Source organism: Cydia fagiglandana, chromosome 19 (genome assembly GCF_963556715.1).
Source record: "Cydia fagiglandana chromosome 19, ilCydFagi1.1, whole genome shotgun sequence".
NCBI lineage: Eukaryota > Metazoa > Arthropoda > Insecta > Lepidoptera > Tortricidae > Cydia > Cydia fagiglandana.
This window is the reverse complement of record NC_085950.1, coordinates 7,022,027-7,049,553: the sequence shown is the minus strand read 5'-3', so window position 1 is coordinate 7,049,553 and position 27,527 is coordinate 7,022,027. Positions and strand designations below refer to the sequence as shown.

Sequence of the window (27,527 nt, the reverse complement as noted above, 5' to 3'; positions counted from 1 at the left end):
ACCCAAGGTAAATAAGTGAATGTTAAGTAGAAAAATATATTGGTAGTCACTTATGTTTTAAACTATAAAGACGTTATCAGACGTTAGTTTATTAAGAAAAATAATCTATTAAAAAAAGGATGCTGCATTTTCACTTATATTAAATGATTTCTTACTAGGCAGGATCTAACTCGCTCGATTTGAAATAGAAATACATTAAGCTACTAAATAATCAAATACAAAAGAGGTGTGCGATTTTTTAATGCAATTTTCTTTTGAATTTGTGCGTACTTCAAGTAAGGTTGTTTGTTTTTTTACTTGTGCTTGGAATTTTAATGCTGTAACGAAAATGTATTAATAAAAAAATACATCACATTATTGGTTTTGAATCAGTACAAAAGATCCCTTTATGCACATTTTAAAGTAAATATGGGATATATTAATATATTTATCCTTCTAAGGCCCAGCCATATAAATGAAAAATAAAAAATTAGGCATTGAAACTTGAACCTATAGTTTAGGAAATAGAGTTGATTTTGCGTTGTTGGAAAATTTAATGAGACTAAGCAAAAGCGACTCTGGTCCAATTGAATAAGATTTAAATTTCATCGAACTGATGAGGTACTATAGGTAGGACCGTGGGCCTTAGGAGGTTAAAATGTCGCTCGTGGATCCATTTCGCGGCAATATTGAGACTTGAACCAATTGAAATATTTAAATACGTCGAAGTATCACGGGAGTTGTAAAGTGGGTAGTTCAATAGGGACTTGGGTAATAATACGTGTATACAATAGTAATACAAATGTAAATATTGCTGTGCCAGACGGCATTGGTGTCATACGGTCCGCGCTTCACTGCCACGCAGCATGGTTTTGTCTGAAATTGAAATAAATTAATATTTACAACATTGTGCACAATCATTTCTTTCCGGCCGGGCTGGCACATGATTTGGCGCTACAGTATCTCGTGGCAGGCGTGTCTCACTCCGCGATTTCGTCGCTTTGCTACAGGTAGCTAAAAGTACATCCGTTCGGCCCCAATTTTGGGGTTTGCCATAAGCCGCGCGTGGCGCTGTCGCCACCTAGCGGCCATATCTGTGCTGATAGTAACAGACGCGTTTTGTTAGAGAGTGAGTCTTCTGTACTTGGGGGTCATCCATTAATTACGTCACACGAATTTCTAGGTTTTTTGAGCGGTAGTAAACTGGTTCTGTATAGAGACTCGCCTGTGTGATGTATCAGTTAGAGCAGCTCGTACTGCCGCAGGTGCATGCGCTGGATGATGTCGCGGCAGTCGTTGAACACGCGCTTGATGTTCTCGGTGTCGACGGCGCACGTGAAGTGCGGGTAGCAGTAGTTGCTGTGTGTAACCTAGCGGTGGTAAACTGGTTCTGTATAGAGACTCGCCTGTGTGATGTATCAGTTAGAGCAGCTCGTACTGCCGCAGGTGCATGCGCTGGATGATGTCGCGGCAGTCGTTGAACACGCGCTTGATGTTCTCGGTGTCGACGGCGCACGTGAAGTGCGGGTAGCAGTAGTTGCCGTGTGTCACCTAGCGGTAGTAAACTGATTCTGTATAGAGACTCGCCTGTGTGATGTATCAGTTAGAGCAGCTCGTACTGCCGCAGGTGCATGCGCTGGATGATGTCGCGGCAGTCGTTGAACACGCGCTTGATGTTCTCGGTGTCGACGGCGCACGTGAAGTGCGGGTAGCAGTAGTGCTTGCCGTCGCCTGACGCCGTGCTGATGCGCTGCGATAAAATATTTTCACTATTAAAAAATGCAATGGCAAATTTTTGCAAGCGTCTATTTTCGTGGCTCTTTGGCGATAATACCGCCTGTTGTCTATCTCTATCTTTAATCGATTGTTTTTCATTAAGCTGTATCTTTTACTGAGGTGTGCCAATAAAGAGTATTCTTTTCGGATGAAAACATGTAGCATAAGTCAGGCGTGGCTCACTCCGCGATTTCGACGCTTTGCTACAGGACAAGCACATCCGTTCTGCACCAATTTTTGTGGCTAGCCATAAGCCGCGCGTGGCTCTGTCGCCACCTAGCGGCCATATCTGTCCTGATCGTAAAAGACGCGTTTTGTTAGGGAGTGAGTCTTCTGTACCTAGTACTATTATTTATTCTGTGCTCCTGATCAAAGTCTATGTATCCCCCTTTTCGGATGAAGACATGTAGTTAAGCCATACTCACAAGGAACTCGTCCCGTATGAAGTACTTGGCTCGCGCCACTTCCGGGTGCTCGCGCGAGTCCGGCGCCGCGTCCGGGGGAACCTGACACAACAACATCATTTTACATATTTTGTAAAGTAAGAATAAATCTCAACAAAAACATAAATGCCAAGTTTGTTAATGGTTACGCTAATAAAGAAATGAGATCTAACTGAAAACCAAGTTCTTTCAAAATATAACAACTTCCAACTATAACAACAAATACTAAAAAGAACGGAACCCTCGCTGGGCGAGTCCGGCTCCAAAATTTTTAGGACTGCTTGACGTGGCCATGAAGCTCGAATCGTGTATTTTTTAATCTGGTCCATCATAGGGTTAACTTTAAGCGTCTTTCTATATATGTGGATATACTGGGGTCCCTTTGTTTCCCATAAAGTTTTAAGTCATAATGTATTGTTTGTCATATTATCGTTAGTCATAAAACTGAAACCGTTAACTTTTCAGGATTTTCCTAAGGTTATTCTATAGATAGGTTAGGTTAGGTTTGTTTTATGGCAATCCTGAAAAGTTACGTGTTTCTGAGAAAAACCAATTATGACAAACGAAAATTCGGACAAACAATACATTATGACTTAAAACTATTTGGGAAACAATAGAGACCCGGATATACTATATTAGAATCGGCTCATACCAATAAAATCTTTCGGAATTTATGTACGAAATGTCATTTGATATTTACCAGTCGCTTTTCGGTGAAGGAAAACATCGTGAGGAAACCGGACTAATCTCATTAAGGCCTAGTTTCCTTCTGGGTTGGAAGGTCAGATGGCAGTCGCTTTGGTAAAAAAACTAGTGGCTACGCCTATTCTTGGGTTTATTGCCAGACGGACCCCAGGCTCCCATGAGCCGTGGCAAAATGCCGGGACAACGCGAGGAAGATGATGATACTACATTAAGCTGGGTCCAGACGGTGCAGACTTGCGCTGCGCAGACTGTTGCACGGACAAAAATATGTGCGACTCACATCGTCCACACGATACAGACATGTTAGTTGTTCTTTAAACCTCGTGGTGTGCGGACGTTTGCATATCCCTATTACTGTACTCTTTGGACTTAATTTTCCATACAGCTGGAAGGGACTTATATAGATCTATAAATTCAACTAAGAATTCTATCAAATATATTCTTAAATCGTTCATTTTTTATAATAAAAACAAAGCAAACTGTGAATTAATTAACCAAAGTTGTCGTAAGTTGACCCAAACAAGTCTGAACATGCGTCCACACAGTGCAGTAGTCGGCGCAAACACGCATGTCTGCGCCGACTTTTTGATGCCAGATACAAAAATGCACAGATGTCGTTACAGACTTGAGACTTCACGTCCACACGTCCCATTTGCACCGACTTAAGTCTGTACAGACACGCTGCGCAGACTAAAGTCTGTGCCGTGTAGACCCACCTTAGAATGTAAGTCTAACCTGGTAACGCGTGAACTCGGAGAAGTAGTCCTCGATCCTTGACTTGCCGGCGAGCACCTTCTCCGCCAGGAGGTCCTGCTTGTTCAGGAACAGGATCACCGATATCGTGCGCAGCCATCTGTCCACAAACATTTACCTTCATACATTTATCTTTGTATTCACATTTACCCGATTTTTTTATCGCCGTTAGGTTAAATGTGTTCAGTTAGGTCATAAAGAAATAAGTAAGCATAGAGTGGTCACTCCATACATCAATGACTATTATTTTCGTAGTCGACAAGTAGAGGAATTATCAGTACTCGACACTTTAGTCTGTATCTTTAGGATGTAATGTTTTCGTCTACCCTCAACTGGCTTAAGGAGCCATTTGGGGGAAGATTTTGTTTACTTTTATTTAAATACCTAAAGATACAGACCAAACGGAGCGTACCTGTTGTTCCATATGCTCTTGAAGAGGTCTAGGGACTCCCTGAGGCGGTTCTGCGTGGGGTCCTCGCGCAGCACCATGTTGTAGGAGGAGCAGGCCGTCACGAAGATGATGGCGGTCACGTCGTTGAAGCACTGGATCCACTTGCGTCGCTCGTCGCGCTGCCCGCCCACGTCGAACATACTGGAATTCAAATTCAAATGTTAGAGCGTTGTATCTTCCATTTTTTTACTTATTTTTGTATTTATTTATATACATAGAAACACATATATCTACCATTTTACTTTTTAATAAATAATTTTTACTAAAAAAACGATAAATAACACAAAAAGGCGGAAATAATGCCAATGGCACTCTCCAGCGGCTGTTTTTGTCATAGGCACTTTCCGACATCCGATATGAACTGTCGGACCGATAATATTTGTTTGTATGCGTATGTGTAGGCATCATGCGTGATGGCGCCCCCGCGGCCTGACTACGCGGATGTAGGATCCTACATCCGATATCGGTGATGACAATGTAAAAACGCTCTGAATATTCAATAAATATCCGGGTACAAACTTTACAGATCGACAGTATTATTGATAAATATATGATAATAAACACACAAATACATACACAAACGGGATTCGAACCCGAAATCGTCTTTGTAAGCAGTGTTACTACCGGCTAGGCTTGAATGAAGGCATTTAGGTGTTAGTCCTGCTCCGTGGGGGTGTACGAGAGTTGTATTGTGTGCACCTTTATTGGGCGAATAGTGTGTAATATTCGGCCATTCTGACAATAATATGGACTCACTGTAAATTGACTTTGTCGACGACGAACTGCGTCTCGAATATGCCCGAGGTGAGCACTCGGCAGCGCAGGATGTCCTGCTCCGTGGGCGTGTACGAGAGCTGTATTGTGTGCACCATTATTGAGTGAATAGTGTGTAATATTCGGCCATTCTGACAATAATATGGACTCACTGGAAATTGACTTTGTCGACCACGAACTGCGTCTCGAATATGCCCGAGGTGAGCACTCGTCAGCGCAGGATGTCCTGCTCCGTGGGCGTGTATAGTGTGCACCTTTATTGGGTGAATAGTGTGTAATATTCGGCCATTCTGACAATAATATGGACTCACTGGAAATTGACTTTGTCGACGACGAACTGCGTCTCGAATATGCCCGAGGTGAGCACTCGGCAGCGCAGGATGTCCTGCTCCGTGGGCGTGTACGAGGGCTGCTTTATTGTGTGCACCTGGTCCAGGAAACTGAAACAACGGTTACATTGTTAAGACAACAGAAGACTGGCAAAGCTTTTTCTTGGGTCGCGACACTAGAGAATTCTAGTACCAAGAAGCGGTACTGATATTTCCGCTCAGGGCCGGATTAAGGATGTCGGGGCCCCTAGGCAGTGCGAAGTTCGGGGCCCCCTACAGTCTATTCTGCACACAGCACATTCAGTACAGGGAAATAAAAGTTTGCGTTTTTAATTTCAATCTTCAGGCGTCGGCCGAGCCGATCCAAATCGAACGATGTCTTTTTCGCTCTTATTGCGTAGACATAAAGCTTTATTCTATCGGTTTTTGCCGATTCCGCTTCGCGTCAAGTGTGGGGAGAGCCCTTTAGGCTTCCAATTCCCAATGGAATACCAAAGATGAGAGCTTCAGCGTCACTTTCTTATCTACCTCTAATGGCCAATTTTAAGCGAGGCTAAAAGCTAAGTTCACTAGTGCCGCAAAGTTGATTTTCTCAATAGTTAATATTTTGAGAGGCTGAACAGCCATTGTCCGACCATAAGCCTGCAATAATATTGATAGCACTCGCAGTGTAAGTGTTATGTTAAACGTCAAAACTTCTATGAAATTATGACGTATAAATAACACTTGCACTGCGTATGCTATCAAAATCATTGCAGACTTTTCTTGGTCTAGGTACCTCTATTAATTTACCAGTCAAGCTAACATGTAGATACAGAGTCAATTAAAGAACCAAAAATAAACGCGAGCGCAGCGAGCGCGAATTTTTTTGACAATATCGCAAATTGTGAAACCGTGTTAAAAGGCCGGGTATCGATCTTCATCTGGGCCTAAAAGTCCGAAGTGCCCCAGTGAGGCGAGCTTTCATGCGAAGTCAAAGCCGTGCTTCATCAGGCTTCAGGATAAATAGTTCAGCACAGACACGAACCAATGTCCTTTGTATTAAAAAGTGAGACCGCAGGTCGAGCTTGGCGCAGCGACGCCAAAGGCTAAGCTGAAGTAGAGGAGATGTGGAACACAATAAAGAAAACCTCTATTATTACAACTTTACAACAGGTACCTACGCAGAATGCGCCTCGTAAACTTTTACGTATCGGTTATTTCATTAATTTAAAGAATGGATCGAAAAAAAAACAATAACAAAGCATATTCATTATTATAACATAAAAAAATTTACTCATGAATTCTGAGCCTTTTGAGAATTTTATATGGTGCGCGCTGTGCCGCCGGGGCCCCCTAGCCGAGGCGGGGCCCCCAAGCCGAGGCGGGGCCCCTAGGCAGTTGCCTACTTTGACTTAGGGTTAATCCGGCCCAATTAAAAAAAACGAACTATAAAGAAGAAGCTATAAATATTTGTAAGGTCACTTACTACTTGGCGCAGTCTATGAGCTGGTACTCGTTGCTGCGCTCGTACGTGCGCTGAACGCCCTGGTCCTTCCACAGAGCCTCCGTGTGCTCATAGAACTCCATCGGGTAGTCAAAGTCTGGCTGGGAGGCTACATCCTGGAAATTATAATAGGACATTTTCACTTAAAAGTCAATAAATTTTTGGGTTGTTTCTACTCAGAATCAGGAGGACTACCGATTTAAAAAGAAAATAATGTGTCCCAAAAAATGACAGTTTTTTAACGCATTTTCACATACATTTTGTCGGACCGTTACAAATCTGACACCCAAAATTTGTATGAAAAACTGGGGACACTTTTTTTCTTTGTCTCATTCAATAGTACTCGTGATTTTGAGTCGAAATAACCCAAAAGTTGATGGTTTTTGGTTGTTTATCCTGTACAATTAAATGTATAGATTGTCTGTTAGTGTTAATAAGGAATAAATACTTAAGTCATACTGAAAATTTCTGGACTGGCCACTTAGAATAAATAAGTCGTTTCATATATATATTATGACAACCGGTCTGGCCTAGTGGGTAGTGACCCTGCCTGCGAAGCCGATGGTCCTGGGTTCGAATACCAGTAAGGGCATTTATTTGTGTGATGACACAGATATTTGTTCCTGAGTCATGGTTGTTTTCTATGTATTTAAGTATTTATCAGTGGCGGCGCGTCCATAAAAGCCGATTCCCACCAGCTTGCCTGTTTTTGGACGTTCGAGCAGAGTTGTAAAGGAAATATGTAAGCCAAATTAGCCCCGGCTTGCCTAGGGATATGTTTGACGCGCCGCCACTGGTATTTATATATCGACGCTTATCATGAATAGTGACACAAAACAAAATGAAATGCGATTCGACTTTAAATCTTACCAGTAAAAGATAGAATATTAAATGCAATAGCATTTCATTTTTAGTTGTACCACTGTTCATATAAGCAACGATATTACATATGTCGTTGTCTGAGTACCCACAACACAAGCCTTCTTGAGCTTACTGTGGGACTTAGTCAATCAGTGTAAGAATGTCCTTGTCCTATAATATTTATTATTATTATATTTATATATCAGAAACCAGAAACTTTCAGCATGGCCCACGTAATAATGGCGATATTTGCAGCAAACTATAGCCGGAATATTAGGCTTGCCTGTATGTAGTCGACGCGGTGCTTGTTTTCAGGTTTCTCCAGCGGTATCGGCGGCGTCAGGGTGCTCATGGCACCCGTGATTGTCTGTAAGGAAAACATTACAAATTAGACGTATTCATAACAAGAATTTTTCTCAAAAATGGCTCGACTTAACCGTTTTTTTACCGTTTGATCGAGCGTGCTCGTGTCGCCACCGACAGTAATAGTACCACGCAGAGTAAGGTTGGCATAGTTACGGGACTTATAAATGTGCTGTAAAAACCAAATCAGATCTTTGTCTTATTTATCGGACTGGCGAAATGAGCTGGATATGTAATGTCTTATATATCAGACTCTGGCGGTTAAAGGGTTAAAAAATAGATCGCGAAGTGCGTAGTTTATGGTCAGTCAAAAATTAAAAAGTTGATAACATTGCAGTATAGATTTTGGGGCGAAAGTTCTCGCCAAAGGAGCAAAGTTCATCCCCACTTCTTAGATACATGGCACACCAAGAATAAACGGGCATCTCGCTCGTTTCTTCCCCGAACGTGCAGAATGTGGAATGAGTACGACATGGGATTCTTCAAGATGCGGGTATTTAGGGTTCCCAAGGGTCGGTAACGCTTAAGCGGCTCCTGTGATGTTGCTTATGTCCATGGGCGACAATGACCGCTTCCTATCAGGCGGCTCGTCTGCCGACTATCACAAAAAAAAGTTCAGCGGGATGTTTTCTGTTCTGCACTTCGTCTCTCCAGTGGCGAACTCGGCGCCGTCGACTGGACAGAAACGGCTTTGGACAGAGTAGCATGGCGGTCTTTGGTATCGGAGGCCAAGATCCACTTCGGCTCGTTGCGCCACAGCAGTAAGTATGTAAGGATATAGTTTTACTTACAAGTATCGCATCACGTATATTTTTCTTGATGTCCTCGATCTTCTCGCGCCGCTCCTTGTCCGAGAAGCCGTTGACGTGGAGGATGCGCATTTGCTTCACTATCGTCGACTTGCCGGACTCGCCGGCGCCCAGCAGCAGTAACCGGTGTGTCGCGCGGTAAAGCTGGAAAATTAAAGAGATAGCTGTGAAATCTGCACGATAAATATAGTCATTATCAGCTAAGAGGGACTAGTAATAAAATAAATTGTAAAGGTTTATAGAGACCCCACACCAGAGATAGACCAAGAAAAACCTGCAGCGATTTTGATAGCCCACGCAGTGCATCAAATCAAACTTCTATGAAATTATTTATTTAGAAATTTAATTCAGGCAACAAGGACAAGGAGGATTATTATGACGTATAAATAACAATTGCACTGCTTGGGCTATCAAATTCGCTGAAGACTTTTCTTGGTCTAACTCTAGCGTCTCCCAAGCGTCGGGCGTCAGCGTCTAGTCAACTCTAGGGCTGCCGCTCGACGCGACGCTGTCGGCGCTCAAAAGACGCTAGTGTAGGGTTTCTACAAGGGAGGATCAAGTTTGAGACTTGATACCCTGTCATAAGGTCGAGGTTTATATTCGCCTGCAGATGTTGAGTGTTGGCTCTTGACTAAAGTTAAACCAAGAAAAGTCTGCAGCGAGTTTGATAGTGTTGTTTTTTACGTCATAATTTCATATAAGTTTGACATTTAAAATAACACTTGGATTGCGTGGGCTTTCACAATCGCTGCAGACTTTTCTTGGTCTGACAGTTAGACTAAGAAAAGTCTTAGTCTAGAGTTAGTCTCTAATTCTACGCTCCTGCAAGGCTACAAACTATACCAGTAGATTTCGTGTAATGAGATAGCTTCTCTTTCTGCGTCCTGTCTCTCTTATATCTTATATATGATTCAAGCATCCTATGTGCGGATTAACTTAAAACCTTCCCATCATGTAACAGAATCCATAATTAACTGCTTTATCCTTCTGCGCTTGTGTAAAGCCATCGTTAGGCCGTTACTCTTCCTGTCGCCTAGAAATCCTTGCATGGCGACCCTGCCATATCACGGCGGATAAAGTTGGACCTTAATCCGTTGTAATAAGATAGATAATTACCTGCTTATCCTTCTACAGTTGTCGTGTGATGCCCCGATGCGCCGTTATACTTCTTGCCGCTTTACATGGCGACCCAGCCATGTCACGTCAGATTTAGTTTGGATCTTAGCTCATTGTCATAACGTCGATAATTACCTGCTTATCCTTCTGCAATCTTCAGTTGTCGTATGAGGCCCCGATGCGACGTTACCGCTTCTTGCGGCTTTACATGGCAACCCTGCCATATCACGGCGGAAAAAGTTGAACTTTAATCCGTTGTCATAAGATCGATAATTACCTGCTTATCCTTCTGCAGTTGTCGTGTGATGGCATCGCTGCGCCGTTTCTGCTCTCTGGGGTCGCCGCCGTCGGCTCCGCTTTTGCCGCTGGGCGACCCGAAACACCCCATGGCAGACCAAGCTGCCCACCTGTGGGCAAAGAGTGGACGTTCTTAGACTTCTTAGAAAACAACAGAATTTCTAAAAATCAGTGACTTATACTTATGAACACAGAAGAATATATCATCGTATTAAATTCATAATTATTACATACACGGTGTAACATGAGGAAACCGAATAATTTTAACAGCGTATTCCTGATCATATTTAGAGACAAAAAATGTCTTCTAAAAATTTTTTTAGGACTAATCCCAATAAGGCCTAGTTTATCATGTGGGTTGGAAGGTCAGATGGCAGTCGCTTTCGTAAAATTAGTGTCTACGTCAAATCATGGGATGAACTGTCAAGCGGACCCCGGGCTCCCATGAGCCGTGGCAAAATGCCGGGACAACGCGAGGAAGATGATGGCTTCTAAGGCAATGTATGAGTGAGTATTTGTTAGAGCAGCGGTCGGCAACAAGCGGCCCGCGAGCCCCCCTGGCTATTTTGTATATGATATTGAGAAATGATAATGTCTGATAAAGTCATAAATATTAACAAAGTGCGGCCCGCGTCAACTTCGTTAACTGCTATGTGGCCCTTGGCTGCTAAAAGGTTGCCGACCGCTGTGTTAGAGTAATGCAACCAATATGGTAATGAGGCATTATGCCGACGGCCTGTATCACCGTGCATGAACGCCTGCTAAACGATCTTCAACTAATTTGATCACACAAGTTTCGGTTCTAGAATTTTTAGGCCCACTTGCACGATCCCACTAACCCAGGGTCACAGAATAAATAATAGTACTAGGTACAGAAGACTCACTCTCTAACAAAACGCGTCTGTTACGATCAGCACAGAGCGGCCATAGCTAGGTGGCGACAGCGCCACGCGCGGCTTATGGCTTTCCCCAAAATTGGGGTGGAACGGATGTACTTTTAGCTACCTGTCGCAAAGCGACGAAATCGCGGAGCGAGCCACGCCTGCCAGGGTTAATCGGTTAAACCGTTAACCCAGTGTCAAATTGTATTAGTAACCATAGTAACTCCAGGTATTACCGGTTAACCCCGGGTTAGTGGAATGGTGCAAGTGGCTCTAAGTTATCTAAAATTAAGGTACGGTAAAAATTAACCCTTTTCCAGGCCGCACCAGGTTTTCTCGAAAAATCCAAATATGGAGTATATTTGGAGGATTAATCCAGTTTTGATGATTCATTTGAAGACAAGTCAAATTTCCCGAAAGTGCAATCTAATTTGAATCTTAAATCGGAATGCTAAAGTTGAAATTCTAGTGGCGCGTATGTGGTCGATAAATCGTACTTATGCCCAGAAAAGGGTTAACAGACCATACGGTGCTGAAAGTAATGTTGATAGTTCTCTAAAAATTTGATGTTTTGGAATTTTCGTATCTCTTCACTTAAATTTTTCGAAGTGTGAAATTTCGTTTAGTAACTATATCGAACAATACACATTTTTTTTTCGATTTTTTTCGTTTGCATTGAAAAACACCAATTTAAACTGTTTTATTTTTTCTCTAAATAACCTGAAAAAGCAGGATAAAATGGGCTAAGAGGAACGCTGGGAAATGCCTGTAAATATGTAGACATGATTCACATTAACTCGTTCTTTGCTAATCAAAGAAACTTGAATCTTCTTCACAATCATTACGTTCCAAATTTGAGTGGCAGCGTCAATGGACGTGAAAACCTGCGGGTGTGTTCCAGCCACTCAAATATGAAACGTAAGAACTTTACAAAAGGTTCAAAATCCTTTAACGCTATTAAGGTGCGCTCCGACTCCTATGCCTTAATGGTATGATTATTCTATTTAATGGAATCGATTGGCAAAAAAAAAACAATGGCGTGGGATTCTATTGCCTCAACAGATCTATATATAGCGATAATTATTATGTACGTAATTACACCAGCTGTTATACATGGCTATGTACCTAATTTTGTCTTTAATCGAAGATGTATCATTGTGGATTCTTCGAACAAAATACTAAATCAGTGGTTTTTCCGTCGGACTGCGGATTAATGGTATATGGTAGCATCTAGCCAATGAGATGGACCGACCAAATCAAAGTCAGTGTGTCGGCCACAGTAAGCGAATGCTCACGGAAAGCAGCTCTATACGGGAGGAATGTCGTTAAACAAGTCGCTCAAAAGTCTACATAATGGCCACGACCACTCTGTCAAGAGTGTAACGAAGAAGAAGAAGAAGCATCTAGCATCGAGTAGCGGAATTATCAGTACCGCTACTCGATACTAGAATTCTCTAGTGTCGCGACTCACGAAAATTGTATTGAACAACAATTTACAACTAATAATATTATATAGCAAAGTCGTTGTAAATAGAGTTCCGGTTAATCCGGTTATAATATTAGCTGAAAATTGTTGAGCAGACTTATCGGTCGGTGCTACATCTACTTATAATATTTTCAAGTAGCAGTACTGATAATTCTGCTACTCGATTCTAGATGTCGGCTACGAAAATAATAGTCATTTTGGTACTAAAACTGAAGTATGGAGTGAGCACTCTATTTTTTAGGGTTCCGTACCCAAAGGGTAAAACGGGACCCTATTACTAAGACTTCGCTGTCCGTCCGTCCGTCTGTCACCAGGCTGTATCTCACGAACCGTGATAGCTAGACAGTTGAAATTTTTACAGATGATGTATTTCTGTTGCCGCTATAGCAACAAATACTAAAAACAGAATAAAATGAAGATTTATATGGGGCTCCCTTACAACAAACGTGATTTTTGATCAAAGTTAAGCAACGTTGGGAGGGGTCAGTACTTGGATGGGTGACCGTTTTTTGTTTTGCTTTTTTTTTGTTTTTTTTTTTTTGCATTATGGTACGGAACCCTTCGTGCGCGAGTCCGACTCGCACTTGCCCGGTTTTTTCTCTATGGTATAATAATGATATATCATTCATTCCGTCATTTATTTATTTCAGGAAAGGAATAAGAATAAGAAACCATTTATTGCAACACAAAAAGCATACTGGTTACATAATATAATAAGATTTAAAAAAGAAATTGTGCGGCAAAAGGAACGGACTCAGCATACGCTGCGTCAGTCATTTTAGTGTAGTAAATAAAGGTAGTGGACCCCGCAGTAATTCCTCAGCCAGAAAAAGCTTTACAGTATGATAAAGTATCAATAAATAAAAAGTATTGTATAAATTTCCAAAGAATTATAATAATAGTATTTAAGTAAATACCTAAAGTCTTAAATCGTTAATATCTTTTTACGGAAAATTGCTCCGTTTAAACTTTCTTCTCCGGACATGTTCATGTAACGTATTGCAACAATATATGAAATATCAAAAAAAAAAATCCCCGCAGAAATACCAATATTAACAAAATATAATTTTTTGGCGTGGCTTGGACCGGAAAATTGCTCAGTCTAATTTTTTCACTGGAATTCCATTTTATTGCCGATTTATACATACAAATTGAAAATCTAAAAAATTTACCATGTAACTATACTTTTTTTCAGAAATTGCCTTTTTACTCGCTGTGGAAAATTTCTCTATCCATTTTATTTATTGAATTAAGTTCGCAGTTTTCTTTCCATTCAACTATAAAAACATCCAAAAAAATAACGAGCGTATTCAAAACTAAACATATCGGGAGCAGTGTATAGATAGGGAGCGGGTGTACAAGGGATGACAGTTCTTTTGGATATTTTGGATTTAAGTATATACGTGACTACTTAGTATATATTTAAAAAGAAATCAGGCTGAGAAATTTTCCACTCTCAGTTTTTTATAGTTCTAAAATACAACTTGGGTATGCATTTTTTTTTGGATTTTCTTACCCACTACGCCAAATTATATTCTAAGATCATATAAGAAGGAAAAAATGGCAGAGCAATTTTCCGATGAAAATGAGCGCCAAAAAAGGAATTATCGTAAAAAAAATATTCTCATGTTTGACAAAAGTTTTAGATTTTTTTCTAGTATCACATACTGATACAAATAACTTATTTGGTAAAATAATTTTGGACGGAGGAATTACTCTGTTCAATATATAAACAGATTTGTATTTTTACGTATAAATACCTCACTTAGGAGTGGTTTTTTTTTGGATATTTATATGTTAGTTTCGGCTCATACTATACAATAACCAAGCAAAATTTCATCGACTGAGGAATTAATGCATGGGTCTCCATACAACAACTTGCTTCGTTTACTACATTATTTCATTAGAAATTGCCTGCGCAGCGCTGATTTTCAGTCCGTCCCCTTCACATTGACATTTCTGCGGGTTAATGGAAATTTGCTTGTATGTCAAAGCATAAAACAAAAAAGAAGAAGGAAATCGACCCATTCGTAAAGTCCGACTCGCAAAGATGTTCGAATGCATATAGTAATAGCAATTCGTATATGTTGATAGAGGTATATTACGTGTAAGTATTATCAGCCACAAGTACCTACTGTAAGCAAGGCTGTGGTCTGTCAAGGTCTTAAACCTTGCACTCGGGGCTTATATGAGCGCATAGACTATAGTTCGTTTTTTTAGCATTAGAAAGAACTTGCAAGAAGGTAAGCGATCTTGACATGTCTTTTAATTGAAAAACGCTTTTTAAAATTCAAAAACGATTACTTATGAAAGCAGAAGTATATAAATGATCGTATTAGATTCATAATTGTTACATATTTGCCGTAACTTAGGGGTCATCCATTAATTACGTCACACCAATTTCCAGGTTTTTTGACCCCTCCCCCCCTTGTCACACTTGGTCACATTTGGCAAACCCCTCCCCCCCTAGTGTGACGTCACATTTTTTCTACGAAATCGCCAAATCCAATTAAGTAAATACCTAAGTATTATTAATATTTTATCAAAATATTTTTGACGATATAAATATTAGTAATTTTATAACCCAAAACCTCTTAGGAAAGAAAATTAAACGATTAATAACTATTTTCGTTTTAAAAACTTGTTATTTAAATGTACAGCGAACTAAATAATTTAAATAAATTTTCGGTTACTGATGAAGTTAAAGTGACGTCACAAAGTTTGTGTCTCCCCCCCCATGTCACAATATGTCACATTTTCTTGACCCCCTCCCTCCCCCTAAACGTGTGACGTAACGCGCGACTATGCTCAGTCTGGAGGATGTTTTGTCTGTGTATGAGCGGGAGGTAGCTGGGCATCTTCACTTAAAGTGTACCATATTTTTCTATTCGAAAATCCATCCATTTCTTGGTTACTTCTACTCAGAATTACGAGGCTTATTGATTTAAAAAGAAAAACAAAAATGTCATAAATAACCCAAATTTTTTATGAAAAACTGGGGACACTTTTTTTCTTTGTCTCATTCAATAGTACTTTTGGGATTATAGTAAGCAACTTTTACAATGGGACCAACCCCGAAATCGCGTTGCAGTATCGTAAGTGTTGCCAGTGGGGGACACTCCTGACTTCGGGCAAACTCGGCTCCGTTCGGCTCAGCATTGCTCCGAGCAATTATTAGGGTCGGCACCACTTGACGTCCTTTTGCGTGCACAGCCACAGATAAAATAATGACTTGAATTTTGAGAACCCTAATTAGCCGAAAGGGACAGCATGATTCGCCCGTGAACTTCGGTTTTGTAGGAAGTGTCCTTTCTGTACGGTAGTACTATTACTTATTCTATGTTGCCAAAGTATGAAGTGCTTCTGGCTTAGTGGATTTTTTTTTTAGCTTGTAAGATTTTACTATTATATGTATGTTAGTTTGTAAGGTATGTATCTATGGGCCTTAGTTGCCTGATAATAAATGATATTTGATTTGATAATTATACCGTTTTCGAAGTTACCCCAATGCCTTAACCCAGGTGTCTCCAAACCCCGGCCCGCCGACACCCAAACCCGCCGACAGCCCGCGGGAGCCAGGCTCCAGGTGTTCAGCCCTAACAGCAGTAAACAGATACACTTCCCCCCTCCCCCCTTCGGCGCCGACGGTGGCCTACGTGAAAGATTCCCCAAAAAGAATAAAAAATAAAAAGGCGCAATATGGCCCTCAGGTAAAAAAGTTTGGACACCCCTGCCTTAGCCTATACTTTGTGGAAAGATAAGTCGGGCCCTGGAGGGAACCTATCTTAAATCCTTAAGCTGTCTCATTTTACTTAAAGGAGACATTTCTTTTATTTTTAAAAGAAGCAAAATTGCATTCAAAGATTTTCTAAAACTCGCTTGCCTCGCCCGGGACTCGAACCGACTAAAAATTCCAAAAAATAAACACTCGCAATTTTATTTTACTAGTCGATACAGTTAATGTTAATGATCACATTTCTCCAAGAAACATTAGGTCAGTCGTCTGTCGAATAAAATATCCATAAAATCTAATATTTAGTACTCAAGATTTTTTTTAGATAAGCCATATTAAAGAAAAAATGAAAAATCTTTAAATGCAGTTTTGTTTCGTTTTAAAAATATTTAGTACTCAAGATTTTTTTTAGATAAGCCATATTATAGAAAAAAATGAAAAATCTTTAAATGCAGTTTTGTTTCTTTTTAAAAATAAAAGAATGTCTCCTCCTTTAAGTAAAATGAGCCAGCTTAATAGTTAGGGAGGCGAGGTAGCTAAATGGCGTAATTCAACGGCGCCGTCGAGACCTATCAAAATCGAAAGATAAAATAATTTCGAAAAGTAAAGCTCGTATGGCAAAAACCATTTTAGCGGTGGGTTTGGCGTGTACGGTTTTTCAAAAATGTTAAAAAAAACAGTTACTTGGGCATTCTCGAGCGCGTCAGATATTCATACTACGTATGCCCCGAGTGCCTCTGATAACAACGGTATACTAATCTGCCGGTTTGCGTGGTGGGGGTAGGCATATAAAGTAGTCAAAAATGCAAAAAAAAAAAAATTTACTCGAGCGCGTCAGATTTTCGGAAGGGGTGTTAAGTAGGCCCCAAGGAAGCTTCCTTTAAAAAAACTGACGATTTCGGCGTGACGATAAGTTACGATGAATTTTTGAAAATGCAAAAAAAAAAGTTTTTTTGAAATACTCGAGCGCGTCAGATTTTCATAGGGGAGGTTTATCTCGGTATCCTGAAAGCATATTTTTTTAATCTGACAAAAATGTTGGTGGGTTCTCTTAATCTGACCGAAAAAGGTTTTTTGGTTTCTTTTTTTTCCTTTCTTTCTCCTTGATAAAACGGGGAATTTAAGAATGACAATAAAGCGATAGATACAACCAACGTAAATGTAGATGAAATGTAGTACGAAGTGTATTATTTATTGTATAAAAAAATGAAATGATATAAAAATTGGATTATAATTGTATTGTTATGTATGATCTTTACATTTTTGCTCAATACAATTCATCTTCTTCTTCTTCTTCACTTCCCTTCTACCGCTTCTTTCCCCACCATCAATGTTGCGAAATAAAGGAAAAATACTGGTAGGACGGCATATTTCCGCTAAGCGCTCAGTCTGTATTACATGTTTATGGCAAATTCCTCTTTTTTGCTTCAATTCTTCACTTCGTTTTGCTTACGGTACGTCCAAAAAACAATTTGAGGATCAACAGGCTATTGAATAATATACATACATGAAACTGTACATGTTAATAATACTTTTGTATACAGATACGCGTAACTTTTTCCGAGTCCACGAAAATAATCGAGAAGCTTTAGAAAAAAAAAATTTAGATATAATAAAAGTCACATAATTTAATCATCGTTATTTCATATAAAAAAATTTTAACACCCTCAGTTTTCGAGATATACTCAAAAAACCGGGAGTTTGAGTTTTTATGATGCTTCAAGTCAAAAAGTTTTAACTTTGGACAAAAATGTAAAGAGACCTTTTTTGTGTAAAATAAAATTACCTTTTTTGTTTATTTAAACTTTTTTTTTGTAAAATGTATCGTTCGCGACTTATATGCCGCAACGCGTTCCTAGGAAGACGAAATGGCTCCTCCACACTTCCGGTCATGCGGAAACCGGCAGATTTTGTATTTTTAGTAAGTTTTAGATTATATTCTTCAAAATAAAAAAATAAAAAATCGCGCTCGAGAATGCCGGTTTAACGTTTTTTTTTTACAAGTTCGCGACCCTATAACTCGGCGGCGTCAAGGACTTATCGTCAGATTAGTTAAATTTAGTCTTTAAACACTAAAATCAACCCCCAATATCTGAATCTGACGCGCTCGAGTATTTCAGACTATCCATTTTTTTTTACTAATCTGGGCCCAGTTTTATAAAGTTACAAGTTACAAGTTTACAGGCGTTTACTGGCAACACTTGCTCCGTGTTTTACAATTTGCGTTTTATAAAAGTACTGTGTTACAATTTTACAGGTTACAGGTACAAGTGCCTGTAGCTCAACCATAGACGAAAATACGGGAGTTTTATAGTTTTAAACTCATAATCGAACAAGCGTTTTATAAAAATATTGTAAATTACAAGTGTAGATTGGTACACTTGTAACAAAAACTTACATACGTCTTGAGTCCTGTAACAGCACAACAGCAGTTACTTGTAGACTCGTTTTCTGAGAGATTTTAAACTTTACTCTTTATTGTTAAGCACCAACGCCAACGATTGTGCCAGGGCATGCATACTTTTCCATGCACTGACCTTATCAGTTTTTGTTAATGTATCTGAAATATATAGTAAATAGGAATTGATTTTATTGACGATTCGTTTTATTTTATCTACTAGGAAATGGAAAGGGATTATTGCCGATATTTGTCGTTGATTTATTAGCATTCGTCTCTTTATTTAAGTATAGTGCATTCACATTATGGTAAAGTGTACTATTCATAATTTTCGATACACACCGCATTTATCTTTGAGCCGCTACCGAAACGATACATTTTAATGTAAGAATGTGAAAGAGTACTTATTTACATGTTATTTACTTATTACGTAAATATGTCATTAAATCTAACTTTATCTGAATCTGAAAACGGTCCAAAAAGTATATCCTTGGCATGGAACGCCGCTCTCAGCCACTCGATTTTTCCTTCATTTCTGGCCATTTTTCCAGTAATTAATATTTTACAGCAAACAAAAACACATAATTTAGTAGAGAACCGAGTATCTATGATACACGTTTTTTTTAAAATAGTGATGTCCTTCACACCTGTAGATTTCACATGTAATCGAGATTGACCGTGGTTCTTTACAACTGTAATTATTTATGTGTATTTATAAAACACCTGTAGCTGTTCACAGTGCATTACAGGTGCCTGTAGCCTGTACTCTTGTAACCTGTAACTTGTAACTTTATAAAACTGGGCCCTGATCGTCTATCCTAGGCGCGCGTCACTACATATAGAGCTAAATACTTTACAAGGTTGTTCTATTAGGTCTAAGGTATCTCTCATATCTTAAACTGCCACGCTCGAGTATTGCCGAAAATTCCCCTATTCGCCTCCCTAACTATAAGGATTTAAGGTAGTTTCCCTCCAGGGCCCGACTTATCTTTCTACACTGTATAATATAAGGGTATTCCTGTCCACTACTCAAGGACATCATTCTCATACCTTATTCATTCCAATTTTAAATGGGTTGAAGATAAACTTTAAAAAAAGTTGTTTACAAACCTGGTTCCATTATCAGAAGCACTGATTCTATGTACCTAATGTGATTCATTTTTGGTTTTCCCAGTGTAGTTGCTAATATAAATGTTTTATGATGGTGAAATCATTAATCTGCAATCGCTTTCAGATTAATGATTTCACCATCATAAAACATCATCATAAATTTCATTTTTGGTACAAGCTTTTATCGCTGACTGTACTTTTCTTTCCACGGGCAATTAATACTCATCGAGACAATTCTAAAAACCCCAAACACAATTAGGTTTCGTTGTTTTATCACAGAGTTCCTATGGCCACCTCTGGTCTATATCATCAGATCAGTTCGATGACACCATACTTAATATTGCATTGTCACCCGACTTACGTATGCATGCAAAATTTCAGCTCAATCGGAAACCGGGAAGTGGATCAAATTTAACTTGCAAGATTTGATTACATACACATACAGACAGACAACGGTCAGGTGAAAGTAAATAAAAGCTTGTAATAAAGAATAGGGGTCATCCATTAATTACATCACACGTTTAGGGGGAGGGAGGGGGTCAAGAAAATGTGACATATTGTGACATGGGGGAGGGGCGAGACACAAACTTTGTGACGTCACTTTAACGTCATCAGTAACCGAAAATTTATTTAAATTATTTTATTCGCTGTACATTTAAATAACAAGTTTTTAAAACGATAATCGTTTTTATTCGTTTAATTTTCTTTCCTAAGCAGTTTTGGGTTATAAAATTACTAATATTTATATCGTCAAAAATATTTTGATAAAATATTAATAATACTTAGGTACTTACTTAATTCGATTTGGCGATTTCGTAGAAAAAATGTGACGTCACACTAGGGGGGAGGGGTTTGCCAAATGTGACCAAGTGTGACAAGGAGGGGGGGAGGGGTCAAAAAACCTAGAAATTCGTGTGACGTAATTAATGGATGACCCCATATGATGTATTGTAGAAGATTTAAAATCAATCAATCAATCTTCCTCTTCTTCCTTGCGTTATCCCGGCATTTTGCCACGGCCCATGGGAGCCTGGGGTCCGCTTGACAACTAATCCCAAGAATTGGCGTAGGCACTAGTTCTTACGAAAGCGACTGCCATCTGACCTTCAAACCCAGAGGGTAAACTAGGCCTTGTTGGGATTAGTCCAGTTTCCTCACAATGTTTTCCTTCACCGTAAAGCGACTGGTGATATTTCGTATCAAATGATATTTCGTACATAAGTTCCGAAAAACTCATTGGTACAAGCCGGGGTTCGAAACCGCGACCTCAGGATTGCAAGTCGCACGCTCTTACCGCTAGGCCACTAGTGCTTCTTTTGTCCCTTTCTATCAAACGTTAATGTCAAAATGACGGATAGATGAATGATTATCAACGGCGATGAGACTTGGCTCACAGGATAGTGGGAGTAAGGGTCTCCCCAAATATATCGACGCGCATTCGGCAAAAGCCGATAGGAAAAAGCTTTATGTCCACGCAATAAGAGCGAAGAAGCCGACGACGCGTCGGCCGGCGCCGGCCGATACGAGCCGAGCCGAACGACGATTTTTTCGCTCTTATTGCGCGGACATAAAGCTTTTTCCTATCGGCTTTTGCCGAATGCGCGTCGATATATATGGGGAGACCCTAATAGTGGGAATAACCCGATATGAATGGTGATATGTATTTTATGAGTGGGTGAATGTATGCAATTAAAACGACTCATTATAGTGAGTCACAGGTTTTTTTTTAATTCATTCATAAAAATATTTGATTCATATCTCACGTTGTTTGTAAACAACACGCACGTAGTATATTTATTAGAAATAACTAACTAATATGGCTCAGCGATCCAAAGAGGATCTTGGCCTCCGAAACGAGAGCACGCCGCTTTTCCCGATCCTGCGCTGTGTCCTACCAATTATCGGCTTGAAGCTGACAAACTTATTATATATTGATATTTATTAGAAATGCCACGAATATTCGGCAACTAATTATTCGGTATTCGGCCTATGCGGCCACTTTGCCGAATATTCGGTACCTATTATTTGGCCGAATACCGAATATCGTTGCACCTACCTAAATAGAAAAATTACACAATAAAAATAATTACAAACTGGGTATATTTAATATTTAAAACGAATTCTTGGAAAGTTGTTAAATACGAAGACCCTTTTTTGAGCAATTGTTCAAAAAAGGCCAAGGCAAAGGTTCAGACAAGCCTTCTTGAGCTTGTGGGGCTTAGAAAATTTGTATAAAATGTCCTATAATATATTTATATTTTAATATTGTTGAGCATATTTAATATGGCTTAGCTGGTGCCTAGTGACTTATGGCTGACTCAGTATTCATTGACAGTACTTTTCATGTTTTCCTTCATAAACTGTGACTAGTCATATTGTGCATAATATCATATCCCGGTCAATATAAGTCTAGTTAACCATCAGGTGACAATATGATTGCTGAATGCTATCAAATATTAGTTTTGTTTTACATGGTGAGAATTTTACATGTAAAGTCAACTGTAAAAATATGGGTGTATATTTGTATAAATCATCTCAAAAATATCGCAGTGAATTAAGAACTATGTGACATATTTTTGAGTATGTTGTCTACACCCATATTTTTACAGTTGGTTGTACAGTAAAAACTCTATACAGTGATATTTTGATAATCCAGCACTCCGATGGTCTAGTATACTCAGTAATGATCAATTGAAACCACTTTTCTACCCTACCCACATATGTATTACTTAACCCTTTGCCTATGTACTTATGTTTTAATGTAATAAATTTTTGTTGGAGTTTTAAAGTATACCCAGTAATCCGGCACTAAAATTGGGATACAAATGATCATTATGTTTCTAATTTACTACGCACACTAACATTTTTGCCCTTCAATCTCTTTATAAATGGCTAATAAGTTCCAGATAAGAGTAGAATTCTCTTTGAGTTTAGTATTTTAGTAAAATATATTTCTATGACATACTAAATAACACATCAAAATCCGGCTCTCTTGTGTCATCATCAGTGATCGGCACGACCCGTGACACACTGCGGGATTCAAAGAGGAAATAATAATATGGACATGACACGATTCGCAAAAATTAAGAGTTATGTATTTGTAAATAGAAGTCAGAATATTTAATTAAATCATAAAATGTATCATTTTTCATTAAAGAAAATATAAGCTTTGGTTTTATTTTATACTGCGTCAGGCGTGTCTCACTCCGCGATTTCGTCGCTTTGCTACAGGTAGCTAAAAGTGCATCCGTTCGGCCCCAATTTTGGGGTTTGCCATAAGCTGCGCGTGGCGCTGTCACCATCTAGCGGCCATATCTGTGCTGATCGTAATAGACGCGTTTTGTTAGAGAGTGAGTCTTCTGTACTAAGTACTATTATTTATTCTGTGACTGCGTAAAATATTACGTGCACTCATATAAAACATGTACTTAAGTGTTAAAATATAATCATTTAAAGTGCATAAAAACCCTTTTCCCTACCTGGCTACTACTACCTGGCATGTCGAAGGTCACTATCGTGTTGTGTGTTTTCGCGTTTATAACTAAACATCGGTATCAACGTTCAAATTTCGTGGCACTTGGTAAGGGTCGCAAAAAAAGAAATACATAGGTATCATTGTTTTATTTATTAGTAATAAATAACATTTAATTTATTTTTATTCTTAATCGTACTTTGGTAAACTGTACATATATTTAAAGAGGTTTATATTCTTAATACGTCATAGAACCTCAATACTCATTTCATTATCCATTTGTAAAAAAAATTCTAAATGCCAAATAGGCAACAAATGTCAATTTAATTGTCATGCAAAATAATATGTGGTAAAATCGTCAACGATAATAGTTCTTAAAAACACTTACAACTACAATTTAGCATTGATAAATCTTTACCCAACTCCCTATCAGACTTGAGAAAATGGATTTGACGCAGTATACTGATTTTATATTCACTAACGAAGGTGCTTGCTGTACTATTTGCGAAATGAATATAAAAAAGAAAAGGTACAATATAGAGAAACATTTGAAATCAAAATCTCATCAAGATAAATTATCTGATTCACGCTGCCATTTACAGGATATAATACGAGATAATGCTGATTTCGAAATTAAAGACGATATCGTATATTGCAAATTCTGTAATTCGAAATTATTTCCCTCTAAATCTAGTATCGACCGCCATTTAAAAACAGATTTACACAACAAAATTCATAAAAATAATGCACAAGAAAAATTTAATAAAGATTTAACAGAGTTTATGATTTGTTCGAATATACCGTGGTCAAAATTAGACAATCCTAAATTTAGAAATTTTGTAGAAAACCTTTTAAATCATAAATATGGAAACGATATTACTGTGCCGAGTGAAACAAAAATACGAGTAAAATGCTTACCTGAATTGTATGAAAAGAAAAAAAATGAATTGAAAGAGAAATTACAAAATAAAATGATTTACCTCAGTGTTGATGAAACATCAGATTCCGTGGGAAAAAAAGTGGCAAATATTTTGATCGGAGCTCTAGATGGAACTAGTACCCAGCCACATTTATTTGCTTCTAAGGTATTGGAGGCGACTAACCATTCGACAATAACCAAACTCGTTGAGGAAACCCTTGAAGATCTTTGGGGCGATGAATACAAAAAAAACATGGATAAATTATTATTTTTTATAACGGATGCCGGTTCCTACATGGTAAAAGCAGCTAAAAACCTTGTTCAGAAATATAAAAATATGACTCATGTAACATGCATAGCACATGGATGTAATCGAGTCGCAGAGATAATTAGAAGTCTTTACCCGACCATAAACAGTTTGATTGACTGTATCAAAAAAATATTTCGTAACGCTCCTTCAAGGACAAAATTATTTCATCAAATGTGTGTAAATATTCCTCTACCACCCCGACCCGTGATAACAAGATGGGGAACATGGTTAAATGCTGCCTCATATTATCACATGCATTATGATAAAATCAAATCTGTCATCGATGCCTTAAATCCGCGTGAAGCGAGTGCAATTTCTAAAGCAAAAAAAATTTTCCGTAACCGGAATTTAAAAACTGAGTTATTATTCGTCGATACACACTTTAGTATAGAGGTAATAAAGAAAGCCCTCGATCGCATAATTACGTCCCTCGCTTGCAGCTTGGGCCGCAACAATTGCGATTGCGCGGCCTTTCTTTGTTTTACCACCCTAATTAGGAAATGTACTATTTAGGGGCTTTTTTATTTACATATACAAAATAAAGGTTAAAAATACTAAGTGATTTGTTTGTATTTATTTTTCTGCCAACCGTACATTGCCACGAAATTTGAACGTTGATACCGATGTTTATTTATAACCAATCCCGGGGAATATCCATATTAACATAATAATTGAGGTCATTGACACCATGCGGCACGGGTCGTGCCGATCACTGGTCATCATTAGTTACAGATTAGTGAGATTGTACTGTAATATGACATTCAAGGGACCAAACAGGCTAGTCAGGTGGATCAGGGATCAGATGCCGATAATTTTTGTATGGTAACGAAATCGGTATTATCTCGTTCTTTATTAATAATTTCATTCCTAATTGGACAATCTAGTTATTCAACATTACTTAAAAACACAACTAATTCCTATACATTTCGAGTATAAAGTAAATCGAAATTATTGCAAAAAACCAATTCTGAGTTCTGGGGTGAATTCACCAAAACTAATGAAAATTGACATTTATCAATTGTATCAGTTGACTATTACATCAACCTGCACATACAATAATCATTTAATTAATACATATTATTGGACAATCTTACAGAATTTAACCCAGTCTCACCAAATGCTTAATAAATAATAAGGCTTGTTATACTATAATACTATGACTATAATTTGACTATAATATACTTATAACAAATTAATAAATTCTTAATTACATGGACAAAAATCACACAAATGCATGTCTCTACTGGGATTTGAACATTTTGAACCCAAGTACACCAGTTTCATAGGCAATGGCAACCAACAAGGCTAAAGAGGCTGGTAAAAAGCATTTGGATATAGTGCAGATTCTTTCTGTCATTTTTGTTAATTAACATCAGGTTTGGTGAATCACTGGGTACCAGGGTAACAGAAACACGTAAAAGCACTCACCAGCAGGTGGGGGTGGCGTTATCCACGGTGTCTTGGTTGGCCTGCGAAGGAGACTCCGCTCCCCGCGCTCCGCCCGTCACTGACGAAGCCGTGGTTTCGTGCCCGCTCAGAGGGCCATCTTCACACGCACAACCACACAGATATTACCTCCACAAATACGATACTACTCGCATCGCTACCTGAAACCACCATTTATCACATCAGACCACTCGAAAACTCAGTTAAAACTGCACTTTCAGGACGGTCTCGCGATGTTTCCACTATGGGGAAACCACTGGTTTTACACTTCCGACAACCGAGCGTGAAAACGCGCTATTGCATGCTCTTGAGCTTCTCCGCGCGACCGCGAGCTCCAAGAGACATGATCACGCCCAATAACACTGATCTACAATATCTACCACGAAAAAATGGCAACCTTCATAAATTTTGTACGGACAGATCACACACTTGCACTGTGTTGTACTTCAATATTTAAACTTTCACAGGTTAATTATAGACCAGACGTTACTATTAACGCTTGAACATAAGTAAAAGCTAAGAAAATAATATTTATAAATAGCTTCAGATTATTTTGATACAATTCTAATTCGGTCTAGTCTAGCATCACTGCATACACACCCTCGATTCGGGCGGAGTGGATCCTCTTCTTCCTTTTTACAATACGTTCAACATATGAAAATTAGCACGGATTAGTTAATAAGAATACAATTAAATGACCTACACCCTGATAACTACAAAGACATTTTGTAGCAATGACAGCAATCCGTATCGGCTTCACAGAACCTGTGAAAAAATCAACATGTCGCCAAAAGGTGTTTTATCGTTGATATTTCAGTGCAATCGAGATAAAGGGGCGTGGTCAAATACAATCGAGATAATTTATTACTGTCAAAAAGTTTCAATGACTTTAATCTCTACATTATATTTAAATAGTTAAAGTAATGACCATAAAAGCAAAAATAAATAACTTTTCTACCGACATAGGGAACTTAATAGCCTCTATAAATAAAAACTTCTAATCCTGGTTTTAAGAGTAATACATTAAAAACATAATGTATAAGATTTAAATGTCTTAAATAAAGTAAACACAAATTCAAAACGATTATTTTTTGCAGGATTATGCAATAATGTATGCAAATTTTTGTTAAACAAATTAACTTGTGCTAGGCTCCTACATTGTGAAAATTGGCAAAGTCATTTTGATGAATGGGAAGCCTTAAACCATTGACAATAGACTTTTAGCTGTCAAAAATATTTCACTGGCAACACAGAAAATAACCGAATGTCAATGTCAAATTTGTCATACCCACGTTTACATTCGCGTGCGAGCCATGAGACGGATCGCGAAATCGACTAAACACTCGCGTTATAGATAGCGGCTTCGCGCAGGAGTGTAGAGGGAGCTTTAGACTTAACTTTTTTTTAAATGTTTTGTACGTCAAATGGTCAAATCGCCAATTATGTCATGAAATGTAATGTACTTCTTCTTCCTAGCTTCTTCCGGAATTTTAACAAAATATGAATTTTTGAGCGAATGATCTACGTAACATAAGGTTCGTGCTTCCAAACAGCATATATTATTATAATCACTGCGTGCTCCAAACATTTTTATTGATATTTTTATACATTCTGCTGCTATATCGCAAAC

General features: G+C 38.6%; 1 protein-coding gene across 1 annotated transcript; it reads right to left on the bottom strand.

Moving 5' to 3' along the window:
- Nucleotides 1-1,204: 1,204 nt before the first annotated feature.
- On the bottom strand, nucleotides 1,205-26,021 carry LOC134674005 (guanine nucleotide-binding protein G(s) subunit alpha). The gene is made up of 10 exons (XM_063532059.1): nucleotides 25,880-26,021; nucleotides 10,123-10,252; nucleotides 8,712-8,873; nucleotides 7,841-7,924; nucleotides 6,679-6,812; nucleotides 5,193-5,321; nucleotides 4,069-4,248; nucleotides 3,639-3,756; nucleotides 2,181-2,261; nucleotides 1,205-1,729 (listed from the first exon to the last, which is right to left on the bottom strand). Exons 2-10 carry the CDS (start codon nucleotides 10,231-10,233, stop codon nucleotides 1,583-1,585), a joined length of 1,146 nt encoding a protein of 381 aa, XP_063388129.1. The 5' UTR covers nucleotides 10,234-10,252; nucleotides 25,880-26,021; the 3' UTR covers nucleotides 1,205-1,582.
- Nucleotides 26,022-27,527: the final 1,506 nt, after the last annotated feature.